The sequence below is a fragment of the Carcharodon carcharias genome, chromosome 4 (assembly GCF_017639515.1).
Source record: "Carcharodon carcharias isolate sCarCar2 chromosome 4, sCarCar2.pri, whole genome shotgun sequence".
Classification (NCBI taxonomy): domain Eukaryota; kingdom Metazoa; phylum Chordata; class Chondrichthyes; order Lamniformes; family Lamnidae; genus Carcharodon; species Carcharodon carcharias.
Window position 1 is genome coordinate 154,484,564 of NC_054470.1, and position 24,165 is coordinate 154,508,728.

Genomic DNA, 24,165 nt, shown 5'->3' on the forward strand with positions numbered 1-24,165 from the left:
TCTACCACAGTGACCTCACAACCTCACTGTGGCACTCAGGGTAATCCACTGATGTTATTGCATAGCACAGTGCATGGTAATTTGGAAAAAAAGATTAAAACTGACATAGCAAAACATCTGTTTCACATATCAGTATTATAGTTAGATCATATTTGAACTCTCTAAATGAAAACGTTGTGACCACAAAGCATGCAAGCTTTATATTCTGGTCTAAAATAAAATCTATTAGAAGATAAATTGCTTGTGTTTTTATATAAATACAAATATTAGTTCAGCGCTTCAAAGAAGTAAATTGGTACAGATTTTCTATTTTTGCAGACATAGGGTTGGGTCTCGCTAGAAAAGTAATGGTGTGTTAATGTGCAAATTAGTCAGCAAGTTCAGGGGCCTAAGAGATACTCCATGAGTTGCAGATCCCAAAAATGTGCTAGTTGATTTATGCTGTATTAGCTTCTACCCTTGGTTGCATTATTCTTTCCATTCTGGTATTCCAAGTACTGGCTGTGGGAACATAGCTCATTATGCTCTCATCAAAGAGTGGTAATCTAATCACAAAAAGGAATATCTTGGCTATGATATTTAAACTACAAGTCCCTTTTAGGATGATAGGGGGAACCTATCAGAAAATATTAGGATCTATTAATTACTAAAGGATAGTTTTTTGATGCACTGCTGCTGCCAAACTGTGAATAGCCTTATACATGGTCAAAATTCCAATCTCCTACCTGCGTATGCCCGAAAATCTTTCTGGTCATATGCCTGAGACTATAAAACTTACAACTGTAACAAAAAAGCAGCTTGAGTATTTAGATGAAGTCAAGTGTGAAAGAAAACGGCAATTGAAAGGGATCAGTTATTCTCTGCACATATACAAAAGTGTAGTACTAAGTTCTGACTCAGTTACCACATTGTATGACTCTAAATGAGGTGATGTTGCCTATGTGAGTGACAACGCAATACAGGATTGCATGCTACATGATCAGATTCTTGCTTTCAGTGGAAATCTTTTGTGTGTTACCTATCAGGATTGTTTCAGGATTGTTCTGCTAAACTCCATCTTGGGAATATGCCAGAGACTTAATTTCATGCACTCCCATTTCTGTGATGAAGTTCAAATCAGTTGCTTCCAGGAAACATGACATATATCTCTTTAGAGATTGTAACTTTAAATTAATCAGGTCAAATATGTACAAGTAAATTGTTCCTGACAAATCCTTCATTCTAATGCCAGAGACATTAATTCTGAAACAGAATTAAAAATATAATTTTCACCTGCTTTAATTAATTTCCATACTGTGATGTATCGCTCGTTAATACTCAAAAATGTTGTCCATTGCAATGTATGTTTATCCGGTTACATAGTTTACTAATTGTACCTGGTTTCTCACAGTGTGCAAGGCCTTGTCCCTAGCATCATACTTCAAACATTGTCGAATCCAGCTGTGAATAGTCCAATCTCTTAAATACCAGCAGTTTGGACTATGTCGAAACCTAAGATTTAAAAAGAGGTGACAACAAAATAAGTTTCAAAGCCACTGCCCTTTAGTATTTTTACTAAAACAATTAAACTAATGCTTCAGACTAACAGAACTTGGACTAACATTGGCTCAGATGTTAAATAAAAACCAAAGTGAGGGACATAAAGCATCTGATGTACTTCACAATCAAGCTAGCTGCATTTAGAACAGAAAGTGCTAGAAACAGATAGACACAGACGAGGATTTTTTAGGTGGTGGGGTTTCCTGCCTCGCCACCGACAATGTCAGCAGGGAAGTTGGCTGCTCTGCAGCCATTTAACGCTCTGTCAAGCAATAATTAGTTAGAGGCTAGACTTCCGCCCCTCAATCAGGAGGGAGCCCTGCCCATCTGATTGGCTGACAGCATTAGCAGGAGCAGTAACTACTGCTGGGACTACACCTAGTCCCATAAATCTAAGTGCCAGGGGCCCAGGGCAAAGGTAAGAATGGGAGGCTCACGGCAAGACAGGAGGGCAGGCCCCCAGAGTGGTGCAGGGATAAGGGGACTAGGTGCAGTGTTGGAAAGATGGTTGGGGGGAGGGGGTTGGGATGCAGAGCTTGGAAGGGGTGCCCTGATTAGGAAAGGGGTCCAGTGATGGAGGCCTTCCCACCACTACCAACCCCCTCCCACTCCCACCTCCCTTTTCCACCTGAGCCTCAAGCAGGCTAACCTACCCAGCTTCCCCCCACTCACCCTGAGCTCTTCCTGTTGGCTTTAAAATTGTGACTAAGAGGGAGCCATCCCTTAAGCGGGGGCGAGGACAGGCTGTCCACCTAAGCCTTGACCGGCCCCAGTAAAATTTCTGACAGGTTGGGGGAGGGGGGCAGTGGTGGGAAGGCCACCAGGTGAATTTTATGTGCCCCTCTTCACAAACCTGCTGCCAGGGACCCCTAAAATTCTACCCATAGTCTTTTACTGAGTCCCATGTTCCAGCAATTTCTTTATTCAGAGACTAGCCAGAGAATGTTTTACAACAGGGAGTGGCTGAGTCACAGACTAATGCACCATTTAAAGAAAAAGTGGATAAACATTTGTTGCGAGGAACTTACAATGCTATGGAGAGTAGGTAGGATTCATTTTGAATTGCTAGCAAGAGCTAGCACAGGCATACGGACGGAATAGCCACCAATTACGTGCTGTAAACTTCTGTGATTCCATCAGGAAAGGACAAATAAGTAAGCAATACACATCATAACTTGTGAATTTTAAATTACTGCATATGCAAAGTTACTTGTTGATGGCCGTGCTATATAAATCACTCGCAATGTAAAACAACCACATTTGAGTATAACCTGGGATTGAAAACATAAGCACAGTAGAACAAACCTACTCCTGGAATTTTTGTGAGGGTTCATTCAGTTTCCTGCCATAACATCTGCCCCCAACGAAGAAATGACATATGATAACTAAAAACAGCCATTTACTTACGGGAGGCAGGAAGGTGGAGGCTGGGCGCGAAGAGGGTTTTCCACCAACCTTCTGCCCAAGTTAAGGCGCGAGAGTGAGAGAACCTTGCAAAAACTCTTCCATTAGCATTTAAATGTTGGATATAAAATATTCCCCAAAAGTGAGGCAACTAATGTTTGCTGTATTTGAGTCTGAAAGAGAATTACTTATAGAGCCATTGGAACAGGACAGACCAAGTTAGCTTTCTATCACATATTTATAAAAAAAAGCAAATACAAAAGGCATGACTTCAAGTAGATGTGGCTCTGTAGCATAAATGCAGCACGAAGTTTTGCCTCAGTTTAATTCACACGCATTTCAATTATTAATTTATACTTTTTAAAAATTCATTCATGGAATGTGGGTGTCGCTGGCTGGGCCAGCATTTATTGCCCGTCCCTAGTTGCCCTTGAGAAGGTGGTGGTGAGCTGCCTTCTTGAACCACTGCAGTTCATGTGGTGTAGGTACACCCACAGTACTGTTAGGGGAGAGTTCCAGGATTTTAACCCAGTGACAGTGAAGAAGCAGCGATATATTTCCAAATCAGGATGGTATCTGCCTTGGAGGGGAACTTCCAGGCGGTGGTGTTCCCATCTATCTGCTGCCCTTGTCCTTCTAGATGGTAGCAGTCATGGGTTTGGAAGCCTTGTAGATGGTACACACTGCTGCTACTGTGCGTCAATGGTGAAGGGAGTCAATGTTTGTGGATGGGGTGCCAATCAAGCAGGCTGCTTTGTCCTGGATGGTGTCAAGCTTCTTGCGTTGTTGGAGCTGCAGTCATCCAGGCAAGTGGAGAGTATTCCATCACACTGTGCCTTGTAACTTGTGGACAGGCTTTGGAATGTCAGGAGATGAGTTACTTGTCGCAGGATTCCTAGCCTCTGACCTGTTCTTTTGGCCACAGTATTTATATGGCTAGTCCAGTTCAGTCTTGGTCAATGCTAACCCCCAGGACATTGATAGTGGGGAATTCAGTGATGGCAATGCCATTGAATGTCAAAGGATGATGGTTAGATACTCTCTTATTGGAGCTCGTCATTGCCTAAAACTTAAGTGGCGCCATTGTTACTTGCCACTTGTTGGCTCAAGCCTGGGTATTGTCCAGGTCTTGCTGTATTTGGACTGTATAATTGGTAAACATTTTCAACAGTAATTGTTTAGGGACAAGCATAAAGATTGTGCCTGCTGAGTTGTTCAGATGGAAAAACATAAGGTACACAAATAAATTATCCCTCAATTATTAATGTAACTTTACCCTGCCATTGGTATTATACATCTTTAAAAACTGACAAATTCCAACACTCATATACAACGTGGGCCATGATTTGTGTAGCAGTTTATATAGGTCTGGAATATAATAAGATATACAAGAGCAAAATGCAAATATTGGGTTGGTTAAAAAAAAATCCAAAGCATTTCAAATGGCTCATAGACATTTTAGTCGCAATTCCTGGAACAGGTGTTAATTATCTTATTAACCTTCCAAAACAGATGAGAAAGGAGATCATTGAACAGAAGATGATCTTTTAAGCTATTGAACAAATAATGCCAAATTTTGTATACGGATATTAGAATTTGTCACCTCTTAAAGACATACTTTGCAATAGTAGTGACAGTGTAATGGTAGATTAATACAAGCAATATTCAGTATTCATCATATCAACACAGCAGGCATGATATTATTTTGATCTTTATCCTGACTTTCCAACCTTCCCATGGCTTTTAAAAGCAGCAGCTTCTTTCTCAGGCACAGGAATAACATTTGCCACCAGAGGTACGGCTAATCCACAGAGGCTTGTGAAGACCACTGTGTGGCATCAAATATGCTAGCTGGTGATTTGGGACTGAAACATTTCATCAACATCTTGAGCTCTAACAGTTCTGTACAAATCTTACATCAGACAGTCATACAGGCTTCTGATCCCTTCTATCAGGCTCAAGCAATGGTCAGAAGCCTGTACTCTGTAGGAAACAGTCACTCATTGTAATTTTCCCCAGAGCGGCCAATTAATAGCCAGCAGGTGGGTTCTCAAAGCTGGAGGGCCAATCAGAGGTCTTCCAGCTTGAAAGCAGCAACAGGATGCCAAGGCAAGTAAGTGAGGGAGCGGGTGTTTCAAAATCTCTGCAACTTTATTAAAGTCGAAATAAAATATGGCTTTTGCAGATGGGCTACAACTATGGGAGTTAGAAGCCCCATTATGGGGCAGCCAGCAACTGCTGCTGCACCCAGGCAGGCAGTGTGGGCCTCTGTGCCTGCCTGGAGCGCTGGTCCCCTGGTCTGCCACCAGGAGGCCACCTCCAGGTAGTTAAACTGGCCCCCACCATCTGCGGATATCTGGAAAACCTCAGTCAAGCTCTGTTAACAGGACTTATTTGGTTCTGCCCCCCAACCCGGCTCTGGGAAAATGGCCTTTGGGACGGATGGAGGCAGAGTCTTGGCATGCAGGCCAGATGTACTATTTTTAGCATCTGCCCACTTCTGCTCCTAGCCCCAGTGGCAGGTGAAAATCATGTCCATTATTTCTATTGATGTTGAAGCATCACTATTGAGTGGAGATAGGCAGAACATGCTTAAATGTATAAATGTGAAGATATTTATCTTACCATAGCTGCGGGTGACAATCTTAGTCATGAATAGTCATGAACTAATGGAAAAGGCTGATGAAGGGAATGCAATGGATATTATCTGTATGGATTTTAAGAAAGCATTTCACAAAAGGCTGGTTAACAAAATTGAGGCTCATGGAGTAGGAGGCTCAATATCAGCTTGGATAAAAAAAAAATTGCTTAAGGACAGAAAACAGCAAGTCACCCAAACCTGTGACTTCAGCCACCTAGAAGAACAAGGGCGGCAGATGCATGGAAACACCATAATCTGCAAGTTCCTCTGGAAGTCAAACACCATCCTGACTTGGCACGATATCACCATTCTTTCACTGTCACAAGGTCAAAATCTTGAAACATCCTACCTAACAGCATTGTCGGTGTATCTACACCACGCTGACAGCAGTGGTTCAAGAAGGCAGTTCACCACCAGCTGCTCATGGGTAATAAACCCTGGCCTTGCTAGTGATGCTTACATCCTAAGAATGAATAAGAAAAAGGTTGTTTTCGGATAGTAGGATGTAGATAGGGGTGTTCCCCAAGGGTCAGCGCTATGGCCACTGCTTCCTTTTTTGCCATAAATAAATGATTTGGATATTGGAATATAGAGTAAAATTTCAAAATTTGCCAATGATGGCAAACTTAGAGTTGTGGCAGTTAGTAAGGGTGATACCAATTGACTGCAGCAGGGCATAGATAGGCTAGCAGGATGGACTAACACCTAGCTGATGGAATTCAATATAGAGAAGTATGAGGTAATGCATTTCAGCATCATAGACCTAAGGAGTGTGCAGTGACAGAGGGACCTAGGGGTTAGTGTGCACAGATCTTTGAAGGTGGCAGGACATATTGAGAGTGCAGTTAGCAAAGCACATGGGATCTTAGGTTTCATAAATAGAAGTATTGAGTGCAAAAGCAAGAAAATTGCTGAAAAGACAGACATGTTGCTGAAAGTTTTTGTCCACACCCGTCTACCTCAAATTACCGTGGAAAGGAAAAATAGCTCAAAAATTTGAACAGGTTAAACATTCCGTTTCACTCTACAGTTGCTACGTGAGTGGTATTTTCCACTAATATGATGCTGCCATCAGTACAAAAAAAACATTCTGCCTACCACACAATTAAGCAATGTCATGTATTAATTTCAGTGTCAGTGTGATGCCAAGTACGTAGGTCGTATGTCCCAGTGATTGGCTTCTTCAGTTGCTTGTAATAGGCAGGGTACAAACTGTACTCAACCAGCCTACACTTGCAAAACCCAAACAAAACATCTACTGCTAGATATGATTCCATGATTGGGCAGCACTTGCTGAAGAATCCTGAGTACGCTAATAGCTACACTAACAACCAATTTAAGATGATCAGTTGAGCTAATAACAAGGCTCATTTATGCTTGCATAACCAAAATACATTCATACACAGGGATCCGTTCTCTGCAAACAAAAGGAATATGCCTAAGCCTCGCGCCTTCTTTAAACTACCCGGAAGCTTGGGGGACCTACAGTTCGCTGTTGCTTTCTCCATGCCAACGCTGCGGTCAGACTTGCCAACCAATCCGCACCTTTTTCTCCTGTGGTATAAATTGTAATCGCTTGTGTTTGTCCTGATGAGTGCAAGATGAAAAGCTTCAGCAACATGTCTCCCTTTTCCACAATATTCAAGTTCTGTTCTACCAAGCAACTATTTGTATACAAAAGCAAGACAGTTTTGCTGAACCTTTATAAAACTCTGGTTAGGCCAAAACTAGAGGACTGCATCCAGATCTGGTTACCACACTTTGGAAAGGATGTGAAAGTCCTTGAGAAGATGGAGAGGAGATAGTTCCAGGGAGAAGGGAATTTAGCTAGAAGGTGAGGTTGGAGAATCTGGGGTTGTTCTTGGAGCAAAGGAGATTGAGGAGCGATCTTATAGAGGTATACATGAATATGACAGGTTCAGATAAGGTAGACAAAGACAAGCTGTTCCCACTAGTGATGGTCAAAGGCTAAGGGCGACAGACTTAAAGTTTTGGGCAAGTGGTACATTTTATGCCATAGTGGCCTGGCTGCTTAAGAGGGTGACATAAAAAGGAGACAATCAACTATTTCAAAAGTAAATTGGATGTGCACATGAAGGAAATAAATTTGCAGTGATACAGGGATAGAGTGGGAGAATGGGACTGATTGGACTGCTCTAGAAAACCTGCATAAACTCAATGGGCAGAATGGTCTCCTTTAATGCCGTAATGACACTGTGGGCAGGATTTTCACTTGGCCAGGGCAACTCCAGAGGCCTTTAAAAATGGGGAGCAGGACTGAGATGCGGAATCCCTGCCTCCTTTTCCAGCAGATCCCATTATTATTGGCAGAGGGTAGGAGAGAGCATGAAAGACACAGGTGGCAAATCTGAACACAGCTGGGCCATTTGAAATGAGTGCTAAGTTCAAACAAAACCTCATTTTGGGTGTTCCATGGGCCTTAACTTGTAGTCTGAGAGTCACAAATTGATGGAGAAGGTGTAAATGTTCTTGAAGGGCGGATAACATCTGTTAAGTGTCATGATCTGAAGTTATTTAAATCACCAGCCCTTTAAACATGAAAAAAAGGCTGCAGCTGTTGAGATTTAAAAAAAAACATGTGCTGCTGGACTGCATTGGTTGACAGGCCATCTGGTGTAACTTAGAAAATAGCATTGCCATCTGCTCTTAGTTTCAATAGATTTCATTGCTGACATTTCCCAATGGCTGTTATTACAGCTGAGACCATAATGAATGCTTGGGTGAGTTTCAAAAGCTCCAAAAGCACACCTCAGCAAGGGGGCTGAGTTCACATTTTGAATTGACAGTTTTAAGAGGCAATTAAAGCATTAGCTATCTTTGATGTGCTTACTGACTGGAAGTTTTTGTTTTTACAACAAATTAAACACTTGTGGGGATTTAAAATCTTTGAGTGGTTGTTTTTTATTCTTTTATGGGGTGTGAGCATCGGCTGGCAAGGCCAGCATTTGTTGCCCATCCCTAATCGCCCTTGCAATTGAGTGGCTTGCTAGGCCATTTTAGAGAGTTATTAAGATCCACATTGCTGTGGATCTGGAATCTCATGTAGACCAGACAAGGTAAGGACAGCAGATTTCCTTCCCTAAAGGACTTCAGTGAACCAGATGGGTTTTTACAACAATCAATGGTAGTTTCATGGTCACCATTATTGAGACCGGCTTTCAATTCCAGGTTAATTAAATTTAAATTCTACCATATGCCATGGTTGGATATGAATCCATGTCCCCAGAGCAATAGCCTGGGTCTCTGGATTACTTGACCAGTGATATTAGTTTTTTCAGTGAAGGATAGAGGGCCTAACAGCCTTTGAGACAACTCGGACGCAATCCCTGAGAACAGAGGTGGGTTTTCTAACCAGCCCACCTCAGCACTCACCCGCCTATGTGGTTCCCTCCAAACTGCCTCCAGAGGCAGTAGACCCAACTCAATCACGCTCCTGTCTCAACATCCCGCCCCTGCCCCCCCCAAACAAAAATTGTACGTATGGGAGTCATTCCCATGGAGATGGGTCTGCCGAGTCAGGAGATTTCCCAACTCGAGCTTCCCGTCTCCATGGCAAAGATCCCGCCCTATGACTCTTCTTTAATCACCAAATCAGAAGCATAGGTCTCTTCACCTGAGTTACCATCTAGTCAGCTTCAGATAATCTCGAATGCCCAAATGGCTAACCGGACAAGCAATGAAAAGCTTATCAGTGCTGTGTGCTGGTAGTTGCATGTGTTTAGTCAGCTATCAATATGTTGAGCAGCACTTTAGCCTAAGCCAAACTGTGTCTAAGTTCTCTGGGCTTATATGAGTTCCCATAGGGGAATGTACAATTTATGTCAGGCAAACTAAAACACAGTTTAGAGGTGATTAAGCATGTTGATTGATTTCTGCGTATGAGAGGCACCTTGCTGGCATAAATTAAAATCGGTTATTACAAGTTGAATGGCAGCACAGCAGATCGCCTGAAGTTCAAAAGTGTAGTTTAAAGCAGCAGCATGCATCGGTCTTTCATCCCTGAAAACCATGTACAAATCTAGCACAGACTGTTGGGATAAAAGGCTGGTCAGTCAGCTGGCTATAAAGGTGTGATTTAAAAATGAGCTTGGGCAGTTTTAATCCAGTTCTAGCACAAAACTGTCTTTAATTCAGCACTAATTGGCAACTTCACTCAGAAAATTTTGGTCCTAATTGGGCAGACAATAAAAAGCTTATCAGTGCTGCGTGCTAGTAGTTGTGTGGGTTTAGTCAGATATCTATATGCCTAACTGCACTTTAGGGTCCCTAAGTCAAATTGAGTCTAAATTCCCTGGGCTTAGGTGAGTCCTGTGATGACAGCTGAAGTGAGAAGTGGACAACAGTGTCACCACGAGGCTTTACCAAGGGCGCTCTGAGGCACACAGTGAGGGCAGAGTACAGGGAACTTTATTCTGCACCAGCTTGTCCTGTACCAAACACTGTGTGCCCCTATCAGCATCCTTCACTGTGATGAGCAAAAATCTGTTAAATCAAACAGTTCTCACTGCTGATTCTGATATTTTCATTTCTAGAAAGCAGTTTTACTATACACGCTCTGTGGGTCGCTGCCTTGTCGTGGTGGAGAGGCTTGTGCCCACTGACAATCCCTTGAGCAAAGCTGTGGGGAGCTCTTTGCAGTATGGCTGCTCATGGCTGCAAGGTGGTGCCAGACAAAACACAGTCGAAAAAGTCCTCAATGGGAAACAAGTACCTACTGTACTCCAGCTATGACAAAAGGTAGCCATCCACAAAAGCTACAAAGACCATTTGTTTCCAAGGCAGTGTATCAGCAATCTTTCTTTCCAAGAATAACTCCACAGCGGAACAAGCTGCCAAAGGAAATAGTCAGTCTCACCACTTGAAATCTTCAAGACCCATCTTTAAATTATCTCCATTTATAATTTTTTCATTATCATGACTGCCATATCAGCTGGTCAAATTCATAATTGTTGGCAGAATACGGATGTTAGTCTGTCATGTTTTTAGGGGAGACGGTGGCATAGTGGTAATGTTGCTGGACTAGTAATCCAGAGACCCAGGCTAATGCTGTGGGAACATGGATTTAAATCCCACCGTGGCAGCTGGTGCAATTTGAATTCAATTAATAGATCTGGAATATAAAGCTAGTGTCAGGAAGATATAATAATGTTATTGGAATTTACTGTAAAATAGTGGTATCTGTGTCTATATGTGTGTGTGTGTGTGAGACTTAATTGGATTAAAGGCAGCTGGTCTGGAGGCTTTGATGTAACAAAAGATAAAGCTAGGTTTCAAATGGTAGGTAAACATGGGGGAAGCTTAGAATGTAAGGTGTAAAAGGACATATGCATTTTTAAATAAACCAGACTAGATTGTTTTCAAAGGAGGGGTGAAATATGTCACGTAGAGGAGAGTGTAAGAGGTGGACCCTGGATCAGGTAGTCAGCTGCACCTAGAGAAGAGTGTGAGAGGAGGACCCCGAACCAGGCAGTCAGCAGCACCTATGGGAGAGTGAGAGAGGAAGACCCTGAGCCAGGCAGACAGCAGCACCTAGGGGAGAGTGTGAGAGGAGGACCCTGAATCAGGCAGTCAACAGCACCTAGGGGAGAGTGTGAGAGGAAGACCCCAAGCCAGGCAGTCAGCAGCACCTAGGGGAGAGTGTGAGAGGAGGACCCCAAGCCAGGCAGACAGCAGCACTCAGGGGAGAGTGTGAGAGGAGGACCCCGAGCCAGGCAGACAGCAGCACCCAGGGGAGAGTGTGACAGGAGGACCCCGAGCCAGGCAGTCAGCAGCACCTACAGGAGAGTGCGAGAGGAGGACCCCGAGCCAGGCAGTCAGCAACATGTAGAGGAGAGTGCGAGAGGGGGACCCTGGGACAGGTAGTCAGCACCACCTACAGCAGAGTGCGAGAGGAGGACCTGTTTCTACCTGTCAGGGCCGAAGTGTGACGTCAAAGGAAAACAGGTAGCTGATTGGTGGGCATCTCTTCCGTGTCTCTTTTGATTGGCCAAGTGGTTTAAATCAGGAGACATTATTACTGCTAAAGAGTACAGTTAAGAACTACACTTTTAAATTATTTAACATCCAAATTAATTAATTAAATAGAATGGAGATGGCTGGGCAGCCAATGTGTCGCAGCTGTAGTATGTGGGTGCAGGTGGACGTTGGTGCGATCCACGGTGACCACATCTGCAGCAACTCGAGGCTACTCGAGGAACTTTGGCTTAGAGTTGACAAGCTGGAGTCTGAGCTATGGACCCTGTGACACATCAGGGAGGGGGAGAGTTACCTGGACACTGTGTTTCAGGAGACAGTCACACCCCTTAGATTAATTACATCAAATGTGGACCGTGGTCAGGTACAGGAGGGTGTGATTGCATGTGACACAGATTTGCGGATCCAGAATTTAGCTCTGGAGGAGCCTCAGCCAGTGCCCTTGTCCAATAGATGTGAGGTTCTTGCTCCCGGTATGGACGAGGGCACAGACTGCAGGGAGGATGAATGAACTAACCATAGCACCGTGGTACAGAGCGCCATTCAAGTGGGGGAAGCAAAGAGAAATGTGGTAGAAATAGAAGATGATATAGTTAGGGGAATAGATACTGTTCTCTGCAGCAAAGACAGAGAGTCTCCAAGCCTGCATTGCTTACACTGTGCCAAGGTTAGAGACATCTCTTCTGGGCTGGAGAGGAATTTGAAGTGGGAGGGGAAAGATCCAGTTGTCATGTTCCACGTAGGTACCAATGACATAGGTAGGACCAGGAAAGTGGTTCAGCTGAGGGACTACGAGCATCGGGGCTAAATTAAAAAGCAGAACCACAAAGGTAATAATCTGCAGATTACTACCTGAGCCACAGGCAAATTGGCATAGGGTAAATAAGATTAGAGAGGTAAATGTGTGGCTCAAGGATTGGTGTGGGAGAAATGGGTTCTGATTCATGGGGCACTGGCACCAACACTAGGGAAGGAGAGAGCTGTTCTGTTAGGACAGGCTTCATTTGAACCATGCTGGGACCAGTGTCCTGGAGAATCATATAATTAGGGTTTTAGATAGGATTTTAAACTAACTAGTGGGGGTAGGGTTCAATTGAGGGAAACTTAAAAAATCAAGAAGAAATGAAAGAGCAGAGGTGCAGGTAGTGAAGAGGCGAATGATAATCAAAGTGTAACAGGAAGGGGCATAAAATGTAAGTAGAAGAGTGCAGCTGAAATCAGAACCAGAATGAGCAATAATAAAAAGTCAAAGCTTAAGGCTCTTTATCTGAATGCATGCAGCATTTGTAACAAGATAGATGAGTTGACGGCATAAATAGCAATAAATGAATGTGACTTGATAGCTATTACAGAGACTTGGTTGCAGGGTGACCAAGGCTGGGAACTCATCATTCAATGGTATTCAACATTCCAGAAAAATAGGCAAAAAGGAAAAGGAGGTGGGGTAGTTTTGTTAATAAAGGAAGGTATCACTGTGGTGGTGAGTAGTGATAAAGGTGCAATAGATCGTGATATGGAATCAGTTTGGGTGGAAATAAGGTATAGCAAGGGGAAGAAGTCACGGGCGGGAGTCATCTATGGGCCCCTGAAGAGTTGCCTCACTGTAGGACAAAGTATATATTGGAAAATAATGGAGGCATGTAAGAAGGGTGCTACAATTGTCATGGGTGATTTTAATCTGCATATTGACTGGACAAATCAGATTGGCAGGAGTAATATGGAAGATGAACTTGTAGAGTGCATCAGGGATTATTTCTTAGAGCAATATGTTGCAGAACCTACCTGGGAACAGGCTATTTTAGATCTAGTAATGTGTAATGAGGTGGGGTTAATAAGAGATATCATAGTTAAAGATCCTCAGGGGGTAGTAATCAGAACATGGTAGAATTTCAAATTCAGTTTGAGGGTATAAAGAAAGAGTTGTCTAAAGCGGGCTGCGAAAATAGGCTAAGGGGAAGGTCAGTGGATGAGCAATGGTAGACATTTAAGCAGATATCTCATAACTCTCAGCAAAGATTTATCCCAGTCAAAAAGAAGGACTCGATGAGAAGGATGAACCACCCGTGGTTAACAAAGGTGGTAAAGGAGAGTATCCAATCAAACACTAAGGCATACAAAGGGCGAAAACTAGTGGTAGACCAGAGGATTGGGAATATTTTAGGAATCAGCAGTAGATGACTAAAAAGTTAATAAAGAGGGAGAAAATTGATTATGAAAGTAAATTGACAAGAAATATAAAAACAAACAGCAAGAGCTTCTACGGGTATATAAAAAGAAAGAGAGTGGCTAAAGTAAGCGTGGGACCCTTTGAGGGTGCGACTGGAGAACTGATAATGGGGAACAGGGAAATGGCAGGTAATTTAAACCAATATTTTGCATTAGTCTTCATGGTGGAGGACATTATAAACATCCCAAAGATATCCGATAAGCAAGGAGCTAATGGAAGGAAAGATCTTGTAACAGTCTCTAACATGAGGGACAAAGTATTTGATAAACTAATGGGACTAAAAGCAAACAAGATGCCAGGACTTGAGGGCCTGCATCCAAGGGTTTTAAAGGAAGTGTCTGCAGAGATAGTGGAGACATTGGTCAAAATATTCCAGAACTCACTGGATTCTGGGAGGGTGCCAGCAAATTGAAAAACTGCTAATGTGATGCCCCTTTCAAGAAGGGAGGGAGACAAAAAGCAGGAAACTATAGGCAAGTCAGCCTAACATCTGTCGTGGGGAAAATGCTAGAGTCTATTATTAAGGAAGGAATAGCAGGACATTTAGAAAAGCTTAACACAATCAAACAGAGTCAACATGGTTTTGTGAAAGAGAAATCACATCTGACAAATTTGCTAGAGTTTTCTGAGGATATAACAAGCAGAGTTGATAAAGGGAAACCGGCAGATGTAGTACCTTTGGATTTCCAGAAGGCATTCGATAAGGTGCCACATAAAAGGTTATTGCACAAGGTAGGAGCTCACAGTATTGGGGATAATGTATTAGCATGGATTGAGGATTGGTAAACACACAGAAGACAGAGAGTCGGGAATAATGGGACTTTTTCAGGTTGGAAAGGCGTTAACTAGTGGAGTGCCACAATGCCCTCAGGCTTCAATTATTTATAGAGTCATAGAGTCATAGGGGTCTATAACACAGAAAAAGGCCCTTCGGCCAATAGAGTCTGCGCCGGTCAAACAAATTCCTAACTATTCTAATCCCATTTTCCAGCACTAGCCTTGTATGCCATGGCTTCGCAAGTGCACATCCAAATACTTCTTAAATGGTATGAGGGTTTCTGCTTCTACCACACTTTCAGGCAGTGAGTTCCAGATTCCCACCACCGTCTGGGTGAAAAAATTCTTCCTCACATCCCCTCTAAACCTCCTCCCCCTTACTTTAAACCTATGCCCCCTGGTTATTGATCCCTTCACCAAGGGGAAAAGTTCCTTCCTGTCTACCCTATCTATGTCCCTCATAATTATATACACCTCAATCATGCCCCCCCCTCAATCTCCTCTGCTCCAGGGAAAATAACCACAGCCTATCCAATCTCTCCTCATATCTAAAACTCTCCAGCTCAGGTAACATCCTGGTAAATCTCCTTTGCATTCTCTCTCTAGTGCAATCACATCCTCCCTATATTGCGGATTCCAGAACTGCACGCAATGCTCTAGCTGTGACTTAACCAGCTTTTTATACAGTTCCAGCATAACCTCCCTGCTCTTATATTCTATGCCTCGGCTAATAAAGGCAAGTATTCCATATTCCTTCTTAACCACCTTATTTACCTGACCACCTTATTTACCTTAGGGGATCGGTGGATATGCACACCAAGGTTCCTCTGATCCTTGGTACTTCCCAGGGTCCTACTATTCATCACGTATTCCCGTTGTTTTGTTTGTCCTGCCCAAGTGCTTCACCTCACACTTATCCAGATTAAATTCCGTTTGCCACTGATCAGTCCATCTGACCAGCCTGTCTATATCCTCCTGAAATCTAAGGCTATCCTCCTCACTACTTACCACCCCATCAATTTCCGTGTCATCCGCGAACTTACTGATCAAACCTCCTACATTCAAGTCTAAATCGTTTTTATATACCACAAACAGCAAGTGACCCAACACCAATCCCTGTGGAATCCCACTGGACACAGACATCCAGTCACAAAAACACCCCTCGACCATCACCCTCTGCTTCCTGCCACTCAGCCAATTCTGGATCCAATTTGCCAAATTGCCTTGGATTTACTATCTATATTAATGACTTGGAGGCAAAGTGTAAAGTATCCAAATTTGCTGTTGATACAAAAATAGGTGGAAGGGCATGTTGTGATGAGGACATAAGGAATCTTCAAGGGGATGTGGACAGGTTGAGTGAGTGGGCAAAAACTTGGCAGATGGAGTTTAATGTAGGAAAGTGTGAGGTCATGTACTTTAGTAGGAAAAACCAAAAGGCAAACTATTATTTAAATGGAGAGAGACTACAAAAATGTGCAGCACAGAGGGATCAGGGTGTTTTTATGCATGAAACATAAAAAGTCAGCATGCAGGTGCAGCAAATAATTAAGGCAGCAAATGGAATTTTGGCCTGTATTGCTAGGGGGTTGGAGTTTGGAAATAGGGAAGTCTTGTTACAACTGTACAGGGTGTTGGTGAGGCCACACTTGGAGTACTGTTTACAGTTTTGGTCCCGGTATTTAAGAAAGGATATACTGGCGTTGGAGGCAGTTCAAAAGAGATTCACTAGGCTGATTCCTGGGATGAAGGGGTTGACTTATCAAGAATGGTTAAACAGAATTCATCAGAATTTAGAATAATGAGGGGTAATCTTATGGAAACATACAAGATTCTGAGGGGGCTTGACAGGGTAGATGTTGAAAAGATGTTTCCACTAGTGGAGGAATCTCGAACTAGGGACATAGTTACAGAATGAGGGGACATTCATTTAAAACTGAGATGCGAAGGAATTTCTTCTCTCAGGGGGTAATGAATGTCTGGAATTCTCTACCCCAGAGTGTTGTGGAGGCTAGATCACTGAAAGTATTTAAAGAGGAGGTAGTTGGATTTTTGAAATATCAGGAAGTTGAGGGCTATGAGGAGCTGGCACAAAAGAGGAATTGAGGCCAGGGGCAGATCAGCCATGATCTTATTGAACAGTGGGGCAGGCTTGAGGGGCAGAATGGCTTACTCCTGCTCCTATTTCTCAAGTTCTTGTGGATGAGTCCAGCACTAGGAGACACTGTTTAAAATTAGGGGTTGCCCTTCTAGGACAGAGATAAGGAGAAACCTTTTTCTCTCAGGAGGTTGTACGACTTTGGAACTCTCTGCCTCAGAAGGCAGTGAAGGTGGGGTCATTGACTATTTTTAAGGCAGAGGTAGGCTGATTCCCTTGCCTAACAAGAATCTAAGGTTATTGGGGGCAGATGGGATTGTAGAACTCAAACCACAACAGGTCAGCCATGGTCTTATTGAATGGTGGAGCAGGCTCAAGGGGCCAAATGGCCTACTCCTGCTCCTATTTCGTATGTTTTGTAAAGGGACTTTAATGCCAGGATAAAAGCAAAATACTGCAGATGCTGGAAATCTGAAATAAAAATAGAAAATGCTGTAAAAACTCAGCAGATCTGGCAGCAAGAGAAGCAGAGTTAACTTTTCAAGCCTAATATGACTATTCATTCTGGAGCGGTTCTGCAGTTCTGATGAAGAGTCATATTAGACTCAAAGTTAATGGTTTATCTTGCCACACATGCTGCCAGACATGCTGAGTTTTTCCAGCATTTTCTATTTTCATTACTTTATTATCATGTCATGTTGGTCATGACTTCAATGATGACCAATGGTCATTGGTAATAATGGGATGGAAATGGCGTCCTCCTGCTGACAAAGTGAGCTTAGCATAGCCTCTTTATAACAAACACTTTCTACCACCAGAAGGACGAATACAAAATCACATGGAGTCATCATAGGTCAAAGCTTTGGCACCTCCTGGGTTACATCACTGTTCGGGTCAAAGATCTAAGTGATGTTTGTATCACTCGATCCATGCGGGGGGGACTGATGCCTGCTGGACAGATCATAGCCTTGTTTGATGAACATCTACCTAGTACCAAGACATCACAAGGTCCAAAAAGGAAGATGATCAATGCCTCAGCTCTAAAGCGGCTTGACCGAAGAGAGGAATTCCAAGTGCAGCTCACAACCAATCTGGAAAATCTTCACACCTCCAACTCAATTCCAGCACAGTGGGACAAATAAAGTCAGTTATGCTAGACCCGTGTCCAGACCATTGGATTTGAGTGTCTTCATCACCAGGACTGATTCCATGAAAACGATACAGAAATATGTAACCTCCTGAAAAAATATGAGCAGCCTTCATTATCTAGCAGAACAACCCAAGGTCACAAGTCAAGAAGGCAGCATTGCAACAGCTCAAGGCGAGGGCCTAAGGCAAATCCGGAAGATAAAGGACATGTGGTGGAAGAGAAAGCCAGAGAGGTCCAAAGATATGCTGACCATCATGACATGCAAAGCTTTTTTGAAGCCATCAGGGCCATCTATCGACCAAAGGTCAAACAGAAAAAATCCCCTTCACTCACAGGATGGTGTTTCTCAACTTAAGGATGACAATGCCATCTGCCAACACTGGAAAGAACATTTTCAACACTCCTCAACTGTGGTCCATAGTGGCAGGTAATACCCATGGTAGATTCCATGGGTGAACCACAATCGATGGGGGAGCTGCAACAAGCAATCAAACAGATGAAAACCACAAAGCCTGTGATCCTGATGGTATTCCAGCTGAGGTTTTCAAAGACTCCATGCAGTCATCTTGCAGATTTGGGAAAAAAAGAATTCCCCAACTTCAGGAATACAACAAATGCAATTGTCTTCAACAAAGGAGATAAATCTTGCTACAGAAACTATCGAGGTATTTCCCCCTTGAGCATAGCAAGAAATACCCTGACATGCATTTCCCTGAATCACCTACTTCCTGTGCCAGAGGAAATCCTCTCAAAGACACTGTGTGGCTTTAGACCTTCCCAAGGAACCTCTGACATGGTTTTTGTTACCAGACAAATCCAAGAAAAATATGAAGAACAACACTAGGAACTCTTCATGCATACGTCGATCTGATCAAAGCATTTGACTTAGTAAATCGCGAGGCTCTGTGGATCATGCTCCACAGATTTGGGTGTCCAGGAAGCTTCTTCACAATTCTTCAATTTCTTCATGATGATATGACTGCAATTGTCTTTAGTGGGAAATCTGAAACAAACGCCTTCAAAATCCAGACCAGGGTCAAACAAGACTGTGTGATACCACCCTGCGCCCTCCCCGGCTATTCTCCTCCCAGATCAAATGCCCTCTGGTGTACAGGTACCAGACCCCTTATCAGGTGTCACAATATTCAGGAGGACCCGAGAATAGGCGCATTTGAAGCTGGCACCCTGGGTAACAATTTAAATAAAGGCTTTTTATTCTTTATTTTTCATACATTATTTAATGCATTACAAGTACATGCTAGGCCTAGGACCCAAAATCTGTAAAATCCGGTCCCGAGCTTCCTGGATGTGGGGTCCGATACCTGTGTTAACTACCGCCTACGTGAAAAGCTCTACTTTCAGTCAACTCCATGCCAAAACTAAACTGACCACCATAGATATAAATGATTTACAGTTTACAGATGACTGCAGTGTCATTGCTCCCTCTGCACCAGATTTGCAAGTCACTCTTGGTCTCTTCAATTCTGCATACAAGAGACTTGGCATGTTTTGAATGTTGCCAAAACAAAACTCAAATATCAACCCACAACTGGTCGGACAAATATTCCACCTCCCATAAATTTGAAGGGAAGACTCTGGGATATGTTGAACACTTCCCATACCTAAGCAGCCATCTTTCTCAAAAGGCAACCATTGATAAGAAGATCTAACACCAGATTAGCTGCGTTAGCTCAATAATAGAATTATAGCTACAGCAATGAGTGTTTGACAACAAAGGCTTCCAAAAGTCAGCTAAAGTCCTTGTGTACAGAGCAGTTGTCATCACCACAGTTCAATAGTGCAGTGAGACCTGGACTGTGCATCAGCGACACATAAGTGCGCGAGAGAAATTCCACCAGCAATGCTTCGGCCGCACCCTTTGGATTCAATGGGAAGACCATTGGATAAACACTAGCGTTCTTCTTGAAGCTAGCTTTATATGCATTCAGACAAAACCTCTGCAAAATCAACTTTGATGAACTGGACACTATGTCCAGCTGGCCAAAAAGTGTCTCCCCCACCAGACACTGTTATCTCAAATTGCCAACATTCTGGGGAGGACAGAGATAATGCTTCAAAGCTTTCCTTGAAGCACAGCAGCATTGACATTAAAGACTGGGGGGAGGTTGCTACCAATCGTTCAAAACGGCGACGACTTGTCCATCAAGCTGCATCATGCTTTGAGTCACAAAGATGATGGCACCAGATAAGGAAAACAAGGAAACAAATCCTGCGCTCCAGATCCCACTACCTGCCCAACGTGACCAAAGATTTGTGGTTCGAGAATTGGCCTGTTGAGACCCATGGCAGAAATTCACGACCCTGAGTAGACGACATCCTCAAATTGAGGGACAGCCGACAATGACAAGTACTATACATGCTTGGTGCTGAGGTATAAAAAAAAGTTGCAGACTGAATCATGGCCATGCTGGTTCTCTGCAAGAGCAATCAGCTAGTCCCACTCCCATGTTAATTCTCTGTAGTCCTGTAATTTTTTTTTGTTTTCAGGTGCTTATCCAATCTCCTTTTGAAAGCTATAACTGAATAGGCCTCCAACACACATTCAGGCAGCGCATTCCAGATCCTAACAACTTAATGCACAAAAAATATCCTCATGTCACTGATGGTTCTTTTGCCAATCAACTTAAATCTGGTTCTTGACTCATCTGCCAGTGGGATCAGTTTCTCTGTACTTACTCTGTCTAGACCCACATGATGTTGGGCACCTCTGTCAAATCTCCTCTCAGCCTTCTCTTCTTGAAAGAGAACAACCCCAGCTTCTCCAATCTGCCCACATAACTGAAGTCCTTCATTCCTCAAACCATTCTTGCAAATCTGTTTTGCATCTTCCCTTAAGCCAACACATCCTTCCTGAGATATGGTGCCCAGAATTGGACACAATATTCCAGCTGAGACTGAGCCAGAGTTTGAAAAGATTCATCATACACTCCCTTGCTTTTGTACTCAACTTATAAAACCCAGGATCCCAGATGATGTGTTAACCACTTTCTCAACCTGCCCTGCCACCTTCAATGAATTTTGCACATAAACCCCAGGTGTCTCTGTTCCTACATCCCCTTGACAATGTATCCTTTATCTTACATTGCTTCTCCTCATTCTTTCCATCAAACTGCATCACTTCACAATTCTTTGCGTTATATTTCATCACATGTCCGCCCATTCCACCAGCCTGCCTATGTGTTCTGGAAGTCTATCACTAAATTGGTCACAGTTCTTCATACTTTCAAATTTTGCATCATCCGCAAATTTTGAAATTATGGTGATTTGTTTCTAAATTATTGTAATTTCTACCCAATCTCCATTACTTTTAAAATAAATAATTTTGTTGCTGATTTTATTTTGAAATAGCACTTCTGTCCTGTTCAAATATTAGTTGTCTGATAACATCCACAGGTGTTATCATTCAAAAAAATCAAAATTAGGCGGAAATTGAAAACATTGAAAACCTTAAATATGTTGGAGCATTAAATAGTGCAGCAGCTAGACATCAGTTTGGCGGTGGGGTTTGGTGGGGAGAATGCTCATAAACAAATGATGGCAACACTGTTCTCTGCGGTATGTATATTTTTTGCCACTAAAAGTGCCAGATTGTGACAAATGCAGACAGACTCCCAATTGAAACACTAATTGAGAACAGACTGGGTCACATTCTAGCAGTTGTGATGTCAAAAGCCTCGAGCGATTTTGTACCAGCAGTCAGGTTCATAACTGGTTCTTCCAAATGGATGAACACACTTTCCACCACATTTATTTAAAAGGTCATGAGCTTTTTTTTTTTGCTGCTGGCATTTCAGTATACTATGACTCTAGGCAGCTTTCAAGTTTTAAATGCGACACAAACAAGTGCAGAGTCACTTATATTTAGTATCCTTGGCATTTTGATCATCATAAGAAACTCATGACAAATCTTTGGTTTAAAAATAACATCAGCAACAACACAGCCTTTGCAACATTAGATATCCTTCTCTTATTAAGCAGTCTCTTCCACCTGATATTGATCCACTACATAATGATTCAATACTTGACATAAATTGAGGCGTGTTAAATTTCATTACTCCAAAAGAAGCTACAATCGAGTCAAAACCATATATCCACTCCTCTTAGTGCCAACAATACTGTAGGAGTTTTGTACTTGAGTCGGAAATAAAATGTAAGGTTAGAACAGTTCTGAAATGTTGTTTCAATCTTGCTGTGAATTGCAAGCTCCTACAATCCAGCTTGCACTTTTCCAATGTTCATTTCTGTATCCTCTCCCAACTCTCCTATCAATCCTACACTTTGGAATTTTCTTTCAAATGCGCTCTGCCACCTGAGTTTTGTCCAGATTCATACCCAACGCTCCTGCAACTTTCCTGCAGCTCTTCTGGAATCTCCCCAATCAGGTTTCTACACATCCCCATGGAAACAGCCTTAACAAAAGTTATAAATAACATTCTCCTTGAATGTGACTGTGATGAATTATCTTTCCTTGTGCTCCTCTAGTCTCTGACACAGTCACCCATATCTTCCTCCTTCAAGTGTTTAGCTCCATGCCTGCTTGTTCCCACTCTTTCATTTTTGACCATTCCGCAGAATCTTCAGCAATGACTTCTTTTCCAGCCTTTGCGTTATTCCCTCTGGAGTTCCTCAAGGATCTATCCATGTCCCCTTATTTTCCCTCGGTGGCACAATCCAAAGATATGGGTCAACTTCTCCACATATCATGTTGATACCTAGCTCAACCTCTCCACAGCTATCTTGGCTCCTCCAGTGCCTTTGTGTATCTGACATAGTCTTGAACGAACTGCAGTTTTCTCAGCTAAACAGTGGAAAAAACAAAGCCTTTGTCTTCCATTCTTTCCACAAAGTTGATCCCTCTCCCTGTCTCAGCTCAGACAGAACAAACTGTTCTCAGCATCCTAGTCAACAATGAACCAAGTTCCAACACTATATTCTCTCTGCCTATTTCCATCTTGATAATGTCTCTCCAGCCTCAGCCCATTTGCAACTGAAATACTCTCCATGCCTTTGTTACTTGAAAATGTGAATATTCCAACACTCTCCTCGCTGATGTTCTATACTCTAGCTTATCCATCTTAGCAACTCCTTTTTACTTCAGCATCCAATTTTTTCTAATGGCTCTACAATGTGCCTTGGAATGTTTTTCTAAGTTAATAACACTAATAAATTGCAAGTTATCGTTGTTCCATTGTCTTTTACAAGTTATAGAAAGTCAATAATTTTACATCCACTGTTCATCCTTGTGTTCAAAGCCCCCATTTCTCGTGACTACCTCCAGTCCTACAACCATCCAAGAACTCTGTTTCCCCAACTAAGCCTCTTGTGCATTCCGGATTCCTGTCGCCCAACCACTGGTAGCCGTGCCTTCAGCAATTTAAGACCTTAGCTGTGGAATCCTCTCCCTAAACGTTCTGCCTCCACTTCTCTACCCCTGCAAGACCTTCCTTAAAACATGATTTTAATCATCTCTCCTAAAATTTTCTTCTTTGGTTTTGGGTCATTTTTTTTGGTCTAAGACTTGTGCATTTTGAAAATGCTGGTTTCTCATAAGAAATAGTAGGAGACAAATCATTTTGGCCCTCGAGTCTGATCTACCATTCAATAAGATCATGGCTGATCGGATTGTGGCCTTAACTCTACTCACTCAGCTTTGAATATATACAATGACCAGCCTCTTCTCACTGGGGAAGAAAATTCCAAAGACTAACAACATTCTGAGCGAAGAAATTCCTCCTCATCTCCGTCTTAAATGGGAGACCCCTTAAATCGTGCCCCTAGTTCTAGATTCCCCCAAGAGAGGAAACATCCTCTTAGCATCTACCCTGTCAACTCCCCTCAGTTTCAATAAGATCATGTCTCATTCTTCTAAACTCCAATGCATATAAGCTCATCCTGCTCAACTTGTCATCATAAGACAAACCCCTCATCCCAGGAATATGCCTATTAAGCCTCCTCTATACTGCTCTCAATGCATGTATGTCTCTCCTTAAGTAAGATGACCAAAGCTTTACACAGTACTCCAGGTGTGGTCTCAACAAGCTGTAGTAGACTTCCCTACTTTCATACTCAAAACCCCTTGCAATAAAGGCCAACATTTGATTTGCCTTCTTAATTACTTGCATGCTAACCTTTTATGATTCATTTACAAGGACACCCAGATCTCACTGTACTTCAGCATTTTACAATCTTGCTACATTTAAGTAATATTCTGCTTTACTATTCTTCCTGCCAAGGTGGACAACTTCACATTTTCCCACATTATACTCAATCTGCCAAATTTTTCCCCACTCATTTAACATATCTATTTCCCTTTG

The 24,165-nt window shown here is 42.7% G+C and overlaps 1 protein-coding gene across 2 annotated transcripts in view; it reads right to left on the reverse strand.

Moving 5' to 3' along the window:
• The window catches only part of mrps27 (mitochondrial ribosomal protein S27), a 106,421-nt gene that overhangs the window by 48,571 nt on the left and 33,685 nt on the right, over window positions 1–24,165 (reverse strand). For both annotated transcript variants that reach the window (XM_041186341.1, XM_041186344.1), the window contains exon 5: window positions 1,377–1,491. In XM_041186341.1, the coding sequence (XP_041042275.1) occupies window positions 1,377–1,491 (115 nt within the window). The remainder of the gene's footprint in view (window positions 1–1,376; window positions 1,492–24,165) is intronic.